The sequence below is a fragment of the Bicyclus anynana genome, chromosome 27, assembly GCF_947172395.1.
Source record: "Bicyclus anynana chromosome 27, ilBicAnyn1.1, whole genome shotgun sequence".
In the NCBI taxonomy this organism is placed as follows: Eukaryota; Metazoa; Arthropoda; class Insecta; order Lepidoptera; family Nymphalidae; genus Bicyclus; species Bicyclus anynana.
The window spans coordinates 4627726-4649117 of record NC_069109.1 but is presented as its reverse complement, the minus strand read 5'-3'; the positions used below and the strand labels follow the sequence as shown (position 1 = coordinate 4649117).

At 38.9% G+C, this 21392-nt stretch overlaps 1 protein-coding gene across 3 annotated transcripts in view; it reads left to right on the top strand.

Moving 5' to 3' along the window:
- LOC112054185 (la-related protein 1) overlaps positions 1 to 21392 on the top strand; it is a 93919-nt gene that overhangs the window by 5516 nt on the left and 67011 nt on the right. For all 3 annotated transcript variants that reach the window (XM_052890410.1, XM_052890411.1, XM_052890409.1), the window contains exons 2-3: positions 19656 to 19767; positions 20702 to 20781. In XM_052890410.1, coding sequence (XP_052746370.1) covers positions 19656 to 19767; positions 20702 to 20781 — 192 coding nt within the window. The remainder of the gene's footprint in view (positions 1 to 19655; positions 19768 to 20701; positions 20782 to 21392) is intronic.

The window sequence follows — 21392 nt, the reverse complement described above, 5'->3', positions numbered from 1 at the left end:
CAGCCCTTACAGTAGTATTGCTGTAAACAATGGAGTAACTTTCCCAACATTTCCCTTCACTGCTCTGCTCCTATTGATCGTAGTGTGATGAAAAGTATACTATAACCTGCCAGGAGTATGAAGAATAATTGTACCAAGTTTTGTTAAAATCCATTGAGTAGTTTTTGTTTCTATAACGAACATACAGACAGACAGACAAAAATTTTACTGCTTCATTTTTGCATTTTTGGCATCACTATCGATCACTCATCACCCGCTGATAGTTATTTTGGAAATATATTTCATGTACAAAAATTGACCTCTCTACAGATTTATTATACTAATTTATTTAATATATATATTATTTATTCATACTGATTGTGTAAGTGCCGTAGGCTCTTTAATGGGACCTGAGTTTGGGCGATCGCAGAAGCATCGCCTGATGGGTCCCAAAGAGAAGCATAAGAGATGGGCAGAACAACTCTCTAAGGGAGTCTCCTTTGAGACTCGGACCTCGGTATAGAAGGTTGTTTTGACCTGAGTGTATTAGTCCGGGTATTTGTCTTATAGCTGTGATAGCTCAGTGGATATGATCTCTGCCTCCGATCCCGGAGGGTGTGGGTTCGAATCCGGTCAGGGGCATGCAACTTTTTCAGTTGTATTTGCATTTTAAGAAATTAAATATCACGTGTCTCAAAACGGTGAAGGAAAAACATCGTGAGGAAACCAGCATACCAGAGAATTTTCATAATTCTCTGCGTGTGTGAAGTCTGCCAATCCGCATTGGGCCAGCGTGGTGGACTAATTAGCCTAACCCCTCTCATTTGACAGGAGACTCGAGCTCAGCAGTGAGCCGAATATGGGTTGATAATGATGATAATGATGATTTGTCTTATAAATGTGAAAGTGTGTGGATGGATGTATGTATGGATGGATGTTTGTTACTCTTTACACCTTGCTAGTTCACAAATATGCAATTTCATAATATTTCACTTTCATTGGATATAGTGGCTGTCTGTCTGATACGCCTTGCGTAATTTATCTGTGTAAAGCTTGTTTCACATTACTTAACTGCGCGAGACAGTTCTCGTTCGAACGGGTATTTGTTTTTTTAGGGTTCCGTAGAAAGTTCCTAATAACATTTACGCGAAAGTTTATATAAATGGATGGATGAATGGATTTGAATGATATATTGATAGGGGATAGATTATATTTTATTATCATTATATAGATTACTTGGTAATGACACAGACGAAGTTTTGAGAATACCACTCGCTTTGGGCGAGATTCAACGATGATGACATATTACGAAACTGTATTGAATAAAGAATGTTCCAATCTATACTAAAGTGGTTTTCAGATAGCATGGGTACGGTGACAGTCGCCTGTATGACGTTCATAATACGTGCTATTATCGTGAATCGCGACCAACTTTTAAGAGAGAAACGAACTGTCACCCGCACCATCCTACATGACACGAACTGTAATATTGGAACAGAGGTAAAGTGCTATTGTAGAGGTTAATCTCTGGACCTATTGAGCCGATTTTGAAAATTCTTTACCATTAGTTACGTAATTTTATCACCGTACTAGCTCACGCCGCGCTGTTTCACCCGCGTGGTTCCCGTTCCCGTAGGAATACGGGGATAATATATAGCCTATAGCCTTTCTCGATAAATGGGCTATCTGACACTGAAAGAATTTTTCAAATCGGACCAGTAGTTCCAGAGATTAGCGCGTTCAATCAAACAAACAAACTCTTCAGCTTTATAATATTAGTATAGAAGTATAGATTCTGACGGGAACGGGTAATTCGCGAGTGATACCGCGGGGCATTGGCTAGTTTGTACATAAACTAGCTTGGCAAGATCGTTGATGACACTCCCGTGATATGCGGGCGACGGGGGGAAAGGACTGCGCGGGTGTGAAGTCGAGCGCGAGGGAATGGGGTATGGACTGCGTGGTTAGGAAGTCGTGCTTGCGGGCATCGGGGGTGTTACGAACGAGTTTGCCAAGCTATACCTAGGTAGGTATAGCTTGGCAAACTCGTTCGCAGTGGCGTGCAAAAGGTATTCAAGTAGGGTAGGTACCCTACTTGAATACCTTTTGCACGCCACTGCGGATCGTGAAGTCTTGTCGCGAATGTGGAACGGGCTTTAGGTGCGTTCACCTTTAGTCAGCCGAGTTCTTGACAATTTAATTATTTTTATTGATTATATATTTAGTTGGTTGATTTGTTTTACTGTCGTTGCGTAACAGTCTACGTAACTGTGAAGTTTTTTTTTTAATTCTGTACAAGTTAGCCCTTGACTACAATTTCACCTGATGGTAAGTGATGATGCAGTCTAAGATGGAAGCGGGTTAACTTGTTAGGAGTAGGATGACAATCCACACCCCTTTCGGTTTCTACACGACATCGTACCGGAACGTTAAATCGCTTGACGGTACGTCTTTGTCGGTAGGGTGTTAATTAACCACGGCCAAAGCCTCCCACCAGCCAAGTTTTATATGAAAGGTGATTTATGTGCGAGTGTTCCTATGTTACATACGGTACATGTTTGATGAAAATCGGTCGAGCCGTTTGAAAGTTCTGGGGGGAAAGAATAACCGAATGTCGGCAAATATACTCGAGTGGGGTCTCAAATGAAAGCGCACTGAAAGAGAATATTGATGACTTGATCGAGAGTGTAATTAATAATTTCATGACATTCGGTGATTTTTTAAAATTTTCATACTACTCCTGTATACTATAATCTTTTTTACATAAAAATGGAACCAACTTCAAAGACGTATTTCAGTTATTTTGATTTTAACATAAAATTACTAAACCGATTTTCATGAAAATCATCAATCATTTCATTTTCATTTAAACAATAAAAAGAATTTACAAAATTGATTAGTAAATGACGAAGTTATGAAGTAACAAATATTTAAAAAAAAATATGACTTCCTTTTTTTTTTGAAGTCGGTTAATAATAATAATAATAATATTATAAAGAGGAAAGATTTAAATGTTTGTTTTAAATAGGCTCTAGAACGAAAAATTATTTCACTGTTGAGAAGCTTCACTATCCCCGAGTGCTATAGGCTATATTTTATCCCCGTATTCCTACGGGAACATTGATGAGTTCCTTAAAGATAAAAGCGCTTGGAGGCCATTGGATCAGCTTCCACCTTCACACAGGAAATAAAACTATAAGAAATTGTAATTGTTATCAATTGTAAATTGTAATACTGTATGACTTTTTCAAAAGAGCAACTGTTAAGTTTCTTGCCGGTATCTTCTCAGCAGAACCTGCCTTCCGAACCGGTGGTAGAATCTTTACAAATAGTCAACTGACGTGTCAAAAGTGCTTGTAAACTGAGCCTACTTGAAATAAATGATTTTTGATTTTGATTTTTGATTTTGGAACAGTAACCACGAGGGTAAAACCGCGACGCGTGGGCTAGTAAACAAGGGAGCGTCTCACAAAGTATAATACTTTATTGTGATCTGGCATACACTTGACCGCCTTTCATAACCCGATGCTGAGCCAAATATCATCACAATTGGAGATATTTGAACCAAATCCAAAAACATTGTAAGCGACGCACCTAATAGGCTACTCGCCTGCTGTACAAAACTAAGAAGATTTGTTGCAAATAGCCAGTTTAGATGCCTAGAAAATCTAATCACATTTTTAGTTGTGTAAATAATCTTCTCGGACCAAGGCGCATTTGAAACTCTCGTAAGCCTAACTGAAATAATGAATTTTCAGTTTGATTTTGATAAATTCTAGTCTAAATTTTAAGTTAACCCACTACCTTCGTAAATTACAAGAAACTCTAACTTGCATATATTGAAAAACATGCCCCTATTCTTCTTCTAATGTAAGTCTCTCCTATCTTAGACTGCATCGTCAGTTGTCTTTAAAAAATACCTAAATTAGTGGTATTATATTATTTGATCGCTATTTTACACGTAAGTTGGGTGCAAGCCATCCACAATGCATCCATACAGTTGTTTAGGTGCGTTTAGAGGCGAAGCCGACCGTACGGCAAGCGCCTTATATCGCAAGTTGCTCTCTCTTTTACGGAGTCCCTACTCTTTTACGGAAACAAGTCGCGCCACCTAGCGTCGCCGCGAGTCAATACGGGATCGAGCGACGTCATGTCAGTCTCAGATTATTATTTCCTGCAGTATATTAGTTGATCGCCACTTTACACGTAAGTTGGGTGCAAGTCATCCACAATGCACCCCTACAGTTGTTTAGGCGTATGATTCACACAGCATCTCAATCAGCCCTTGTGCAAATGCACAATTAAATGACAAATCCATTCATATATTTTAAAAACATGCCCATATTCTTCTTCTAATACTCTCCTATCTTAGACTGCATTTGTCGTTAAAAATAGCTAAATTAGTAGTACGCTTGTAATGTATTTTATTATTTGATCGCTACTTTATACGTAAGTTGGGTGTAAGTCATCCACAATGCACCCATACAGTTGTTTGGGTGTATGATTCACTCTCAATCAGCCCTTGTGCAAATGCACAATGCACGTCTGTTATATAGGCCAAGATCACAATCGATGTCTGTTAGTGACGTCGACGTCACATCATACATACTAGCGAACGCCCGCGACTTCGCCCGCGTGGAATCCCTAGATTACCATAAAAAGCCGGACAAGAGAGTCGGACTCACCCATCCGAGGGTTCCGTAGGATCATTATAACTAGTACAGGAGCCGAATGGCACAGTTTTTGATTATAAACAAACTAGCTGACGCCGCGCGGTTTCACCCGCGTGGTTCCCGTTCCCGTAGGAATATGGGGATAATATATAGCCTTTAGCGTTTCTCGATAAATGGGCTATCTAACACTGAAAGAATTTTTCAAATCGGACCAGTAGTTCCTGAGATTAGCGCGTTCAATCAAACAAACAAACTCTTCAGCTTTATAATATTAGTATAGATATATAGTTTGGAGATTTTTTTCTTATACTTTTGATCTATAACTATGTTATTTGGTAAAATTCATATTTCTAAGTCGACGTCAAGAGTTTTGATCTCCTTGAAAATGTCTAAATATGCGTTTTGCTTAATAAACGACCGTATCTTTTTAACCGACTACAAAAAAAGGAGGAGGTTCTCAATTCGCCGGTATGTTTTTTTTTATTTTACAACGTAATCTTGGTAGTTTTCTCAGACCTGAGATTTCAATTTAATAGATACCAGTTTTACAGTCCCAAATAAAGGACCAATTTTTTTTTAGACCTTGTTACCATTTGGGAGGAGGGTAGTTCATGAAACATTGTTGTTAACTACATCGCTAAGAGACTTTGAGCCTTCTAATAAGGCCCATAGTTAGCGACCAAGTCTCGGATCCGGAGGTCATCACTTTTATATAGAGTAAGGCCCTAGGCCTTACTCTATATAAAAATAGGCCGATAATGGAACAACAAAATGTGTGTCATCTAAGTAGGTATCTCGCGTAGTGTTTGCCCTTGAGACGGGGCGTCCGGGAAAATCGATGACATTCACCATCTTACCTGTACTTGCACACAAAAAAGTGCCTAGCATTTCTATTTAATTTTAACTTGTTCTTTTTTTTATTGAGAAGGAATACAATAAATACTTAAGCTAACTTATCCTAATAACTATACAAATCATGCCCACGTGGAATGATGGCAAGAATACTGGCTGCATTTTCGCGCTGGACAGCCAGGCTGATCCTTTGCGCAAATGAGCCAGCCCTTCTGTCACCAGTCGAGGCAACTAGCCGCGGGGAAATGATTCGGTAAAATTTTTTGGCACTGCGACTCCATGGCCCAAGTGTCTCCACGGCAAAAGATACAAATATGTAACTCTGTCAGAGAGGCATACTTGAGCCACTTACCGGTTTCAGCTGTTCTTTTTTATTTAAACTTATAAAATACTTGTAGAAACATGCGGTTTCATCAGCTATTACGTGCGCAAAATATAGCCTATGACCAATGACTTTATATACTGTTAGATGTGTTACTAGGAATAGGCTAGATGTGTTATCAACGAAGTTGCCAGAAGATTCCCAACAGTGAAATAATTGATCAAATCGATTCAGTAGTTTCGGAGCTTTTTCAATGCAAACAAACAAATAAACAATCAAATCTTTCCTCTTTATAATATTAGTAAAGATGTAGATTTGTCCAAAAACATGTTAAAATGTCACTTTTGAAACGAATCCAACATAAATTGTAATCCGCTGCCGAAATAAGTCGCCCAGATAAAGTGATAACATTTAGATAATACGGTATTATAATGTTGTTAATCTTTGATAGCGATGTACATTGTAGCAATTGTGGGTTGCAAAGAAATGTATAATTATTTATACTACAGCCTTTCCTGATGAGTACCGTTTACCAACAAAGTAATTTTATAGCCTCAATAGCTCAACGGTAAGAGCGGTCGGACTCATCACCGAGGGGTGGTGGTTCGATCCTCGCCCCGTTGGTCTATTGTCGTACCTACTTCTAGCACAGTCTTTCCCGACTAGTTGGAGGGCAATGGGAATATTGGTCATATTATAAAAGATATGGCAAATATTCTTTTAAAAAAAAAAAAAAAATTAGAAATGAAGGTAGAAAACGCATGTCATTTCATAACTTATTTATTTTAAATTATGTATGGTTTGTTTATAAAATGTTGTGTAAAATATATTAACCGTATATATTTGTTATTCTAAGCTTATTAATCAAATTTATTTTCATTAATTATCAATCAATCAATCATTAAGTTAATTATAATTATTATTAGGTGTGAAATGACAAGTGATTTATACCCTCATTTTTAATTTGTTTGTTGATAAACAGTATTCATCAAGAAAGGCTGTTCCGTTCTGGTTTAGTCACTCAGCTGGCGATGGAGCGAGCTATGCTCGGAGTATCTGCGTGATCAAATCAGAAATGAGGAGATCCGCAGACGAACCAAAGTCACCGACATGGACCTGTGGTTATTGGGGTCCACAGGTTTTGGAATGGCGACCACATACCAGTGGCGCAGTGTTTTCGACCCTCCACTTTGTAGTATTTGGATGTTCTTACAAGAGACTTTACAATGTCCTGGGATCGAATCGTGGTCTTCTTAATTGGTCCAGGTCTGGCTGGTCGAAGGCTTCGGCTGTGGCTACTTACCACCCTACCGGCAAAGACGTACCGCCAAGCGATTTAGCGATGTCGTGTAGAAACAGAAACTGTTGTGGATTTTTTGTAACAAATTAGCCCGCTTTCATATTGGATTGCTTCATCACTTACCATCAGGTGAGATGTAGTCAACGGCTAACTTGTAGAGAATTTAAGCTACACCCCCCAATGGCGTGCAAGTTTTACATGCATTAAAGCACTGCAAACCTTAACAAATGTTATGTTAATGCTTATACAGTGCAAATTTTTCCAGTTTAGTTAAAATGTCTTACTAGTGCATACCTTGATCAACAGCCTTATGCACGCCACTGAGTCCTCCCCTTAAACGGAAAGAGGCCTGGCCCGTATGTGGGCTGTTGAAATGGACTGATAATGATGATGAATGAATTCTATTCAATGTATTCATTGTGGTATTTTTGTTGTTAGATAATCATTTAATTATATAAAATGTGGAAACTACCTACTGTAAATACAAATTATCATCAGAGTTCCCCTCGTGAAGGTCGTGTGACGTCACACAGACGTTGACATCGCGTGACGTCATCGCGGGTGCGTGCCAAAAGTATCCACACTGATATTGTAAATGCCAAAGTGAATCTGTCTGTCTGTTATCTTTGCATGGATAAGCGGAATCGATTTTAATGAAATTTGCATAAAATACGGAAAGATCCATGGTACCCGCGGGATTTGTGAAATTTGGCATTGTGGCTGTTAAGTTGTATAACTATTAATTAAGCAGCAGAAGAACAATGTCTCGTTTCGACGCTCTGAAATTTTCATTACCCGGTAACCCAGTTAGCTACCAGAATCAAGAATTAACTTGTACTCACAGTGGAATTCATAGACGTTGTAGGGGCACCCCCAGGGGATCACTCACCCGCTGAGTGTCAAATACTCAAAGAAATAGAGGTTAAATTCGATGTATAGTGCAAAGTGCGAAAATACCAACGCATATACACTCTGTACTATGTACCGGACCCTTTCCCGGAACCCACGAAGGGCGAACGAAGCGCATCTGCCAGCCCCTCTCGTATTAATAAAAGCGAAGGGCCAACTCTTTAGTCTTTACAAAGGGACCACGGAGTTGTATTTAGTTAGATACCGCAAACCGCTAATACTCACTGAAGATTAATGCCAAGAAATTACTGAAGATTAAGACCAAGTCACTGAAGATTTTGACGGCAGTGGTATGCGCGGTGGATTTAATGACGGAGGTCCTGGGTTCGATCCCCGGCTGGGCCGATTGAGATTTTCTTAATTGGTCCAGGTCTAGCTGGTGGGAGGTTTCGGCCGTGGCTAGTTACCACGCTACCGACAAACACGTATCGCCAAGCGATTTAGCGTTCCGGTACGATGTCGTGTTGAAACCGAAAGGAGTGTGGATTTTCATCCTCCTCCTAACAAGTTAGAACGCTTCCATCTTAGATTACATCATCACTTACCATTAGGTGAGAAAAAAAAAAGCATCTGTCTATTTGTTAAGAGCCATGATAGCCCAGTGGATATGAACTCTGGTTTAGATTCGGAGGGCTTAGGTTCGAATCCGCTCCGGGTAATGCACCTACAACTAAATTCTTTGTGGAGCTGTAGACGAGAACAAATAATACTTTCTTACGGGCAAATATTGAAATACCAATATTTGTCACCGTATGCGGCTAACATAAAGAATTTAGTCAGAACTTTATGCAGATACTTGTTTTTCTTTTTCATTAGGCTTAAGTAGTCGGGGTTTTTGTTTTTATTTATCCCCGTATTCTCACGGGAACGAGAACTACGCGGGTGAAACCGCAGGGTGTCGGCTAGTTACTTATAACGATCGAGACTGGCGTCTCAACGTCCTCACTGCGAGATGAGAATTTAACTGAAAAATTCTTTGAAGTAAGATTCTTAGTATTTTTTGAGCGACCCAAGACTTGAACCCAGTACCTCGTGAACCGAAAACACAGGCAACTTTATTGTACCAATAAAGCAGTCAGATCTGATACCTTAGTACTAAAGATTTTTTTTAAATTGTATCCCTCCCTCAACGCTCAAAGGGTAAATGAAGTGCACCTGCCGGGGCCTCGCATGTATCCTTGACATTACCGAAGTGGCAACCCTAATGTAGTGGTCCTAGTTATACTCGCTATAGTCTCAGAGACCATGCGTTTAAGTAGGTACGTAATTATAATTGACATAATATTATTAATATACTTATAATATGTTAAAGCAGTGGTTTTAATATTGACTGGATATTTGTATAGTAATCATTTATTAGTCCTTTATTGTATCACTCCCTCAACACGCAAAAGGTAAATGAAGTGCACCTGCCGGGGCCTCGCATGTATCCTTGACATTACCGAAGTGGCAACCCTAATGTAGTGGTCCTAGTTATACTCGCTATAGTCTCAGAGACCGAGCGTTTAAGTAGGTAGGTACTCGTAATTATAATTATTGACATCATAATGTTAAAGCAATAGTGATATTGACTGGATACTTGGCTAGTGATCACATAACAATTCCTTTATTGTATCCCTCCCTCAACGCTCAAAAGGTAAATGAAGTGCACCTGTCGCTGCCCTCTCATGCATCCTTGACATTAGCGAAGTGGCAACCCTAATGTAGTGGTCTTTGTTATACTCTCTAATAGTCTCAGAGACCATGCGTTTAAGTAAGTACGTAATTATAATTGACATAATATTATTAATATACTTATAACATAATATGTTAAAGCAGTGGTTTTAATATTGACTGGATATTTGTATAGTAATCATTTATTAGTCCTTTATTGTATCACTCCCTCAACACGCAAAAGGTAAATGAAGTGCACCTGCCGGGGCCTCGCATGTATCCTTGACATTACCGAAGTGGCAACCCTAATGTAGTGGTCCTAGTTATACTCGCTATAGTCTCAGAGACCGAGCGTTTAAGTAGGTAGGTACTCGTAATTATAATTATTGACATCATAATGTTAAAGCAATAGTGATATTGACTGGATACTTGGCTAGTGATCACATAACAATTCCTTTATTGTATCCCTCCCTCAACGCTCAAAAGGTAAATGAAGTGCACCTGTCGCTGCCCTCTCATGCATCCTTGACATTAGCGAAGTGGCAACCCTAATGTAGTGGTCTTTGTTATACTCTCTAATAGTCTCAGAGACCATGCGTTTAAGTAAGTACGTAATTATAATTGACATAAGATTATTAATATACTTATAACATAATATGTTAAAACAGTGGTTTTAATATTGACTGGATACTTGGATAGTAATCATTTGTTATTCCTTTATTGCATGCCTTCCTCAACACGCTAAGGGTAAATGAAGTGTACCTGCTGCGGCCCTCGCATGTATCCTTGACATTAGCGAAGTGGCAACCCTAATGCAGTGGTCCTAGTTATACTCGCTATAGTCTCAGAGACCACGCGTTTAAGTTTTAATTGTAATGAATTATTATTGAACACATAACATGTTTATTTTAAAAGCCGTGATAGCCCAGTGGATATGACCTCTACCTCCGATTCCGGAGGGCGAAGGTTCGAATCCGGTCCGGGGCATGCACCTCCAACTTTGTCCAACACACTCGTTGTGTGCATTTAAAGAAATTAAATATCACGTGTCTCAAACGGTGAAGGAAAACATCGTGAGGAAACCTGCACACCAGAGAATTTTCTTAATTCTCTTCGTGTGTGAAGTCTGCCAATCCGCATTGGGCCAGCGTGGTGGACTATTGGCCTAACCCTCATTCTGAGAGGAGACTCGAGCTCAGCAGTGAGCCGAATAGAGGTTGATAATGATGATGATGATGATGTTTATTTTCTGATTGTATATTGTAAATTAAGTGTATCTTAATGAGATGGTGTTACCGGTAATTATGGGCGAGCGCAGAAGCATCGCTTAATGGGGCGCGAAGGAATAATAGGAATAAATATAAGGAACTAGCGGACGCGCGCGACTTTGTCAGCGTGAAACTCGATGTAAATTTTCAATTACCCCTACTCTACCCTACCCTACCCTACCCTAACCCTACCCTACCCCTACCCTTTTTTTAATCTTTTCCGTCATAAGAACCTTCTGACAATAACTAACTAACACATGTAACTATTACTTATGTACGAATCCATTTATACCTTGGTAACGCCATCACGCGTGAACGGCTGGACCTTATTCAATTTTTTTTTTGATATGTTTGTTATTGTCAGGAGAAGGTTCTTATGACAGAAAAAATTAAAAAATTGAAAGGGTAGAGGTAGGGTAGGGTAGGGGTAGTTGAAAGTGTACATCGGGTTTCACGCGGACGAAGTCGCGGGCGTCCGCTAGTCTTAAGATAAAAATTTCCACAAATAGGTAATTGGATTAGATTGTAATGTAACGGTTCTGTAAATGTCTTTTCTATCTAACCGATAAAAATTAATTGGAATAGAAATCAAAGACATTGCCTCCAGATATGTATTGTTGATGACAATAATTTATATCTTGTGTTTTCTTTTGTTATTGACAAAATATTTGAAAATTCCCTTTGAAGACATAATATTACGACTTTATTGGCAAATTGTTTTTATTATAGAAGAAATAGAACAGGCGGTGTGAGGTATTGAGTGTGCATAATCCGATTCTGCATGTTGCCCGTTTGCATGTTGAAAGACGTGATAACTCAGTGGATTCGATTCAGAGGGCGTACGTTCGAATCCGGTCCTGGGCATGCACCTCAAATGGTGAAGGAAAAACATCGTGAGGAAACCTGCATACCAGAGAATTTTCTTAATTCTCTGCGTGTGTGAAGTCTGCCAATCCCGATTGGGCCAGCGTGGGGACTATTGGACCCCTCTCATTCTGAGAGGAGACTTATTATAACAAGATCCCCAAGACTGCTGGACCTGCCAATGCTTAGCTTTAAGCAATGTGTTATAAAACATTTACTTAGTCGAGGTTACTGCACTGTTGATGAGTTCCTTAATGATAAAGATGCTTGGAGCCCGTTGGATCAGCTTCCACCTTCACACAGGAAGTAAAACTGTAATAAATTGTAATGTTGTCATCAATTGTATATTATAACATTGTATGTTTTTTTTTAATAGAGCAACTGTTGAGTCTCTTGCCGGTTTCTTCTCAGCAGAACCTGCCTTCCGAACCGGTGGTAGAATCTTTACAAATAGTCAACTGACGTATCAAAAGTGCTTGTAAACTGAGCCTACATGAATTGTGAATTTTTACTCGAGCTCAGCAGTGAGCCAAATATCTATACTAATATTATAAAGCTGAAGTTTGTTTGTTTGATTGATTGAACGCGCTAATCTCAGGAACTACTGGTTCTATTCGAATAATTCTTTTAGTGTTAGATATCCCATTTATTAATAGGCTATATATATACTAGCTGACCGCGCGCGGTTTCTCCCGCTTGGTTACCGTTCCCTTAGGAATGCGGAGATAATATATAGCCTATAACCTTCCTCGATAAATGGGCTATCTAACACTGAAACAATTTTTCAAATCGGACCAGTAGTTCCTGAGATTAGCGCGTTCAATCAAACAAACAAACTCTTCAGCTTTATAATATTAGTATAGATTATCCACGTATTCCTACTGGAACGGGAACCACGCGGGTGAAACCGCGCGGCGTCAGCTAGTGGATTGATAATGATGATGATGTTGACTAGTCCTTACGTAATTAGTCCGAGGATGGACCCGACATTCGCACAGCGAATCCACTGAATGCTAATATATTAGTCTCTGTTGTCTGTTTACATACCAGTCAAGTCAAGCGCGAACCGTACCAACAAACAGAACGCACCGCAGCACATATGTATATTTAAATATACGAAAATTGCGTGATAAACATATTAAAAATAGATTTGTTTGGCCGCCGCCCAATGTTAGCTCCCAGCTGATTAGCAGTGTGATGAAACTACTAACAATAATAAATAAAGCTAAAGTAGACCCAATACTGAAAGAGTTAATCGATAGGATTCCCGCCAACCCGCATTGGAGCAGGCTGGTGGTTCAAGGTCCATATCATCTCTCCAATAGGATAGTTGACACTTTTATTTAAAAGGGTCTTATGTTGTTTGAAAAAATGTCATCATATTTTTTGAGACATGAATTACATAAAAATTATAATTTTTAAACCAATTAAAATTTTGTTCCTTAACCCTACATCCTGTAGTCACAAGTTCGGGACTCTGCTCGGAGTTTTTCTCTCTACCACGCGATGGACCCGGCACCCGCACGGTGAATCCATGGAATGCTAAGATATTCGTCTCGTTTTTTGACAATACGAGCCAAAACGCTATCAGCCATGATGGTCAATATTTTATATGTGTCATGACGTCACGTAAACGTGGATGACAGCGTTTTTTTATGCGTTTGGAAAAAAATAAAAATACATAGTTTTTAAATTAAAAGTTATATGAAATGCTTAAAACTCCCGAGCATCCTGTATAATCCATATGATTCCTACCTATTTTCCCTTCAAACTCAGTTTCATCTCCTTCGTACCGATGCATTGAAAGAGATAGCGGTGCTTCGGGTTGCGTAGGGATTTTGACATTTGTCTATTTCTTTACTCTAGATATCTCTTTGGTTGAATGCTAGGCATACAGAGGTCGTCAACATTTCCCCAACACAATACAAAAGTTGATATAACGTTGTAAAAGCGAAAATTGTTGCATAAACTTTGTTCAACTCTTTACGTACTATGTTGTGATATACTTTGTATATTTAACTGTTATACGTGATGCCGTGTTTACTCAGTCAAGGTTACTGTCTTTATTGTTTACACATATAATGTACACGTCATGTGGATATATAATATACTAGCGGACGACCGCGACTTCGTCCGCCATTAGACCTCTTTAATCCGGCCCTATCGCAAAATCCGTTCTAAGTGGATACCTACTAACTATAAACTACCTCCCTGTCGAATTTCAGCTTTGTACGTCGAACGGTTTTCGAAATTTCGTGATGACCTTTCGCATTTATATATTAAGACTAGCGGACGCCCGCGACTTCGTGCGCGTGGAATTTAGTTTTTTACAAATCCCACGGAAAACATGGATTTTTCCGGGATAAAAAGCAGCCTATGTGTTAATCCATGCTATAATATATCTCAATACCAAATTTCAGCTAATTTGGTTCAGTAATCGAGGCGTGAGTGAGTAACGAACATTCATATCATCAAAATCATCAGTTGTCGCAAATCTCGGGAAAACATGGATTTTTTGTGTTAATCCAGAGTTAAATCTATTTCCATTACAAATTTTAGCCAAATCGCTTCAGTAGTAGCGGCGTTAAAGAGTAACAAACATCCAAACATCCATACAAACTTTCGCGTTTATAATATTAGTAGGATTAAGATGAGATTAGCTGTTCGCGGCGTACTGAATCGAGAAACCCACTTTATTTGTGAGTGTCACATGGCTTTATTTTATCCCCATATTCTCACGGGAACAGGAACCATCATTCATTCATTCATTTCTTTTGCTGAGAACACATACAATCTAATGTATTCAGCCATTTCTGGTATACAACAATTTATATTACAAATACTATTGACAAAATATAAAAAAAATAAATTCAATAGCAAATGATTAAACAAAAAATAAAAATTAGGAAAGTTAAATATTACAATCTGTGCAGGTACGGGTACACTACGTGAATGAGCTTTATTATGAAGCGTTGTCTAGTTAAATACAAGTCTTCCGCTTTTTCGCCTTCGGAATGACTTTTCATTGTTTTGTAGGTATACGAAAATAAGTTTTCCCAAAAATAGATATATTTTTCCGAAAAAAGGTTGACAGACGCGTTGCGTTTTCATCGCCTTGGCTTGTCGCCAGTGTCGCAGACCGTCTCGATGCAGACTTGACCACTGTCGCTACCTGCACATATTGGCGTGCATAAGGTTTTTAACTAGGGTATGCACTAGTATAGTAGCGGACGCCCGCGAGTACGTACGTGTAATTCAGTTTTTCACAAATTCCGCGGGATAATTGTTTTTTCCGAGATGAAAAAGCCTATGTGTTAATACAGAGGAAAGTCTATTACCATTCCAAATTTCAGCCAAATCGGTTCAGTAGTAGCGGCGTTAAAGAGTAACAAACATCCAAACAAACATATATAAAAATTTATTTATTTTGCTATCCTCCGCGAAAAGCCGACGAACCCGACGAAAAATATACTAAAAAACTTGTATATTTTACTAGATTAATCCATTAGAATCTTAACCGAAATAATATTGGCCAATAGGGAAAATTCTACTGATTTCATTATTTTCACACCGATCCTGCTTTGTAAATGGATGTTCTATTGATTTTCAGTTGTCTTTGCAAACGCGTGCTGTCACTGTGAATCATTTTATGAGATGCCATTGACAAATATGGCATCTGTCAATTGTCAATAGCTTTTCGCTTTATTTTTACGTGATGATGTTGATTACAATTCTGTTTCTAAAACTGACGCTTTCTTAGAGATTTGGCAGTTTATATTGTCTTATTTCGACTAAATGTGTCAAGTTAGTATCAAATCTCTAGTAACAAGTGATTTAACTGATTAGGCCAATGTTAATTTTTCTGATAATTGGCCTCATGAGTTATCCTTATTTGTCCTAATTTATAGCCAATTTTCAACTCTGTATCATTCGCATGATTTGGGCCCGAGTTTGTACGGAGACTGCCCCCCCCCCCCCCCTCCCTTCAACCCCTAAAGTGGTTGAAATATGGGTTGAAAACATTGATTTCCACGTGGACAAAAGTCGCGGGCGTCCGCTAGTACTACTTCCTACTATCCTACTAATATTATAAACGCGAAAGTTTGTATGTATGTTTGGATGTTTGTTACTCTTTAAAGCCGCTACTACTGAAGCGATTTGGCTAAAATTTGGAATGGCAATGGATTTTACTCTGGATTAACACATAGGCTACTTTTTATCCCGAAAAAATCCATGGTTTCCCGAGATTTGCGAAAACTGATGATTTTAATGATATGAATGTTTGTTACTCTTTCACGCCTCGACTACTGAACCGAATTAGCTGAAATTTGGTATTAAGATATATAGATATATTATAGGATTAACACATGGACTACTTTTAATCGCGGAAAAATGCATGGTTCCCGAGGGATTTGTGAAAATCTGAATTCCACGCGGACGAACTCGCGGGCGTCCGCTAGTGAATAATAAATGACTGTAAGTAGCACATAACGTCAACGTATTCGATAGTCGTAAGCTCGAAGAGTTACCCAACCCCAGTCTGTCTGTGGTTTGACATTTTTGTACGGAACCAGTATGTGTGATCGCCGCCACGCGATTGTGTTCTTTATAATGAGGCGTTAAGAGCGACTTTTGTATGTATTATGAATAATTGATACGTTTGTAACTAGAGCGTGTGGTGTGAGTTATTGGATTACAGAGGGAACGGGCGGGTTGTTTTTTTTTTTTTTTTTTTTAATTTTGACGTATAGAGGAGTTATTGTCTGTATGTATGTCTATTGTAGATTCTCAACTAGCGGATCGATTGTGATGAGGATTTTTTGTTTGAAAGCTTTTGATAGATTTTGAAGAGATACCTTTAATAATACATATCATTTTAGATTTTAATACGTATTAATACTATAATTTTCGTTCTATTCTTTATATTGACGGCCGCGTGACGCAGTGGCTAGTGACCCTGCTTTCTGCATCCGCGGCCGTGGGTTCGATTCCCACAACTGGAAAATATTTGTGTAATGAGCATGGGTGTTTTCCAGTGTCTGTGTGTATTTATACATTATATAAGTATTTATGTGTAGTATATAAATGTATATGAATATTATAATATCAACTATCTTAGCACCCATAACACAAGCTACTCTGTATGCTTACTTTGGGGCTAGATAGTGATGAGTATTGTTTAAGTATATTTATTTATTTCATTCTTTCTGTTTGAAGACGCCCCGCGATTTCACCTGCGTAATTCGATTTTCCGTAAAAATATGGGAATAAAATGCGTATGAAATTTACAAATAACGTGGCTTTCTATTGGAAAGATAATTTTAAAATTCGGTTCGGTTCCCGAGATTACAACCTCACGACACACAAACAAGCAAACTCTTTATAGTATTAATATAGATAGAGGAGCATTGCGTTTTCGTCTGCGTACAATCAGGACATGCAGAGGAAGCTCTCGAAAGGAATAATTTCAGCTTAATAAGTTCTTTGGAACCCTCATTACTTTAATTTTAAGTTTTCGGCCAATTATTATCACCATTATCTAATAATATTATTACTTTACGTTTCTAAAATGCTTGTGAACCTAATTGAATTAAATGAACTTTGATTTTGACTTCCCGATTACCCCAAAACAAAAAAAAACCATTTGTCATTGCTTCGCTCCTCCTAGTCGTAGCGTATAACACTAGCAGGCTATTATAAACAGAGAGAATGTTATAATGAGGTACAGTTTGTAATATTTTAGGGGGCAATCTCTAAACAAAAAACCACTAGAAAAATTTCAAAATCGGAAAAACCACTAGAAAGCCACGTGAGTTTCATAGACTGTATTTTATTCCCATATTCTCACGGGAACGGGAACCACGGGTGAAATAGCGTGACGTCGGCTAGTGGTAGATATTAGATGTTATTGAGCAGCATATAAGCTACTTTTTATCCCGAAAAATCCATGATTCCCGTGGGATTTATGAAAATTTTAATTTCACGCGGATGAAGTCGCGAGCGTCCACTAGTCTATACTAATAATTATAAAGAAGAAAGATTTGATTGTTTGTTTGTTTGCATTGAATAGCCTCCAAAACTACTGAACCGATTTGAAAAAGTCTTTCACTGTTGGGAAGCTACATTATCCACGAGTGCTATAGGCTATGTTTTATCCCCGTATTCCTACGGGAACGGGAACCACGTGGCGTCTGCTAGAGTTTGTATAAATACGCTATAAGTTCGTACATTGTACCGCGAAGTGGAAGTTTTTTGATACCTGCAAAACAGGTTTGTTTCAAACCCGATAGCAGGGCGATTTCAGATGTCACTAATGAACGAATTTTGGAAAAAAAAATATATAATTAATTAAACCGACTTTTTCATGTTGAAAAAGTAATATATTTTACTGCAATTATTGCACGATAATAATTTTATTTAATTTCAACACGACGTTATGTATCTAAGTACTTTAAACACGAAGGGATAAAGTATGTACCCAATGTTACCAGGAGTGTGCATAAGCTTGTAGATCAGGGTATGCACTAATAAGACAAAGTACCTAACCAAACTGGGAAAATATGTATTGGGTAAGCATTAGTAAAACATTTGTTAGGGTATGCAGTGCTTTACTGCATGCATGAAGTGCACGCCACTGAATGTTACTCGCTGATACTGTAGCTTTCCACTGGTGAAAATTTTTTTTAGTAGTCCACCGCGCTGGCTCAATGCGAATTGGCAGACTTCACACTCGCAGAGAATTGAGAAAATTCTTCTCTGGTATGCAGGTTTCCTCATGAATGTTTTTCCTTTACCGTTTGAGACATATCGATCTTTAATAAATATCTTAATACAGTGGGTTATTTCCTCTCGAATGATCGAATCGCGCAAACTTTCAAGAGAGAAACGAACTGTCATCCTACCCATGCTATTTGAAAAACAACACTACAGAGCGTCAAAACTGAGGCGAACAAAAGCGGCTAATTGACCGCATTTCATTGAGTTATTTAAATAAATAATACCTAAATATGTATTCAATGATGAGTTGTGTGTTTAGGAACTTTAGAAACTGTATATAGCTATAAATATATTTTGCGTACAAATGCACAAAGTTTTGCATTATATTTTATTGTACGCTTAGTGGAGTAGCTAAATTCGGCTCACTTTTTGACGGCCTCCGTGGCGCAGTGGATTTACAAAACTCTGGGTTCGATCCCCGGCTGGGCAGATTGAGATTTTCTTAATTGGTCCAGGTCTGGCTGGTTACCACCCTACCGACAAAGACGTACCGCCAAGCGATTTAGCGTGTAGAAACCGAAAGGGGATGTGGATTTTCATCCTCCTCCTAACAAGTTAGCCCGCTTCCATCTTAGACTGCATCATCACTTATCAAGTGAGATTGTAGTCAAGGGCTAACTTGTAAAAAATAAAAAAAAAAAACAAAAATGTTATTGTGTACGCACGTAACATGTCTATATATACTACTAGCGGACCCGGTCAAGCTTCGTTTTGACATAAGTGCACTTATTCTCTATCCCTACTCTACCCTTCTATACCTCTACCCCTACCCTACCCCTACCGCTTGACTCTTAACGTTTGTATGGGAAATAGAAAAGGGCAGTTTTTAGGGTTTTCCCGGAAATTATTTGATTTTTTCTCACCTTTTAAACCTTCCCTATACCTCCACGAACATTTCAAGACCAAGATAAGATAAATCCGTTAAGCCGTTCTCGAGTTTTAGCGAGACTAACGAACAGCAATTAATTTTTATATATATAGATAGATGAAGTGTCGTTGACTTCACTAATACATATGAGCACCTCAAACCTAACCTCTGATTGTGTTGTATGCGCCAGGTCCGAGGGGGCAGCACGGGTGTCCCGCCCCCGGCGCCGCCCGCCATCCTGGAGCTGGAGAAGCGGTCGCCGCTGCAGCCGCAGCAGCAGGGCAGGGCACAGCTCCCACCAGGTAACTCCTCCCTCCCCTCTCATACTGTCGCCGCCAGGTCAGGGGATAGCGCGGTAGTCCTATGAAATACTGTGTGTTTTAATCTTCAAAAACTTTTATTAGAGAGAACTTAATGCATAGTTTTTATCGCGGGGTTGAACGCGGCGAGCGAATCAAGAAATTCCGTAACGAAAATAAACCTAACGCTCAGTAAGTGTAGTTAACACATTTCGACGTTAGCATATCGACTCAACTGGACCAGTGGTGTGAAACTAAGTTTTTAAGGTTTTTTTTATTTTTTATTTTTTTTATTCTTTACAAGTTAGCCCTTGACTACAATCTCACCTGATGGTAAGTGATGATGCAATCTAACATGCAAGCGGGCTAACTTGTTTGGAGTAGGATGAAAATCCACACCCCTTTTGGTTTCTACACGACATCGTACCGGAACGGTAAATCGCTTGGCGATACGTCTTCGTCGGTAGGGTGGTAACTAGCCACGGCCGAAGCCTCTCACCAGCCAGACCTGGACAAATTAAGAGAATCTCAATCTGCCCAGCCGGGGATCGAACCCAGGACCTCCGTCTTGTAAATCCACCGCGCATACCACTGCGCCACGGAGGCCGACAAGCTAAACTTATTAAACCAGCGTTCGATTCCAGCTCAACGTAAAGACGACCAACATTGCGCTTTTAAGTGCGGGGTAGTCATTCCAACATCCAAACGTCCATCGACTCTTAGAACTATTTGCCCCGCCCATTGACACTTCAGCTTCAGCACTTTGGTTCTTCTGCAGATCTCCGGACCGGATTCGAACCCACACCACCCGGAATCGGAGGCAGAGGTCCCTAGTACCTACTAGGCTATCACGGCTCTCAAGCTGTCCGCTGTTTATTGCTTACCGTAGTTTAAAACTTTGTGCACGTAACTGCTCGTCTTAACCCGATGCCTTCAGTTCCAGAACCTGTGCCGCCGCCTCCAGCACCCAAGCCTGCCGTGGTGAAACCGCCCAAGAGTGTCAAGATCACACAGAAGGTATGTGTTTATTACTTTATATATGTTGAATGGGGATGATGACTAGGTTTGTATATATTGATTTTAATGATACATTCGGGTAAACAAGGTCAATGTTAACTAATTTATACATAAAAAGCAAAGATTGACTGGATATTTGCAAAATAAATAAGATTATAAAATTTCAATATCTATTAAAAATATTTTATCGTAATTAGATGAAAATTCACACAGTTTTAGCTTCCTTACATTAAATGTGAATTTTTTTAATACATGAACTAAAAACATAAACGCAGAAATAACAAAGACATTAGTAATTTTGTTTAAACGCCCATACAAATCTAATGATCATTAATTGCTTACGACGTCATAAGTTCGTACCATTTTGTATGGGGCGTTTTTCAGGGATCCGTGACAGCGCCGCAAATCTGACCCTTTAAATCCCTGTAGCTCCGAAAGTAATGATCGCAGATACCCTGTTACTTTTACAAAATTGCTTTACTATTAGCATACTCTTAATTTATATACAATTTAAAAAACTGTCATCATCCCTATTGAAACAGGCGTTGTACTGCGAAAGTTTATTATGAACAATGAAAAATTAAATTGTTATGTTATACTCCGCGAAAAAA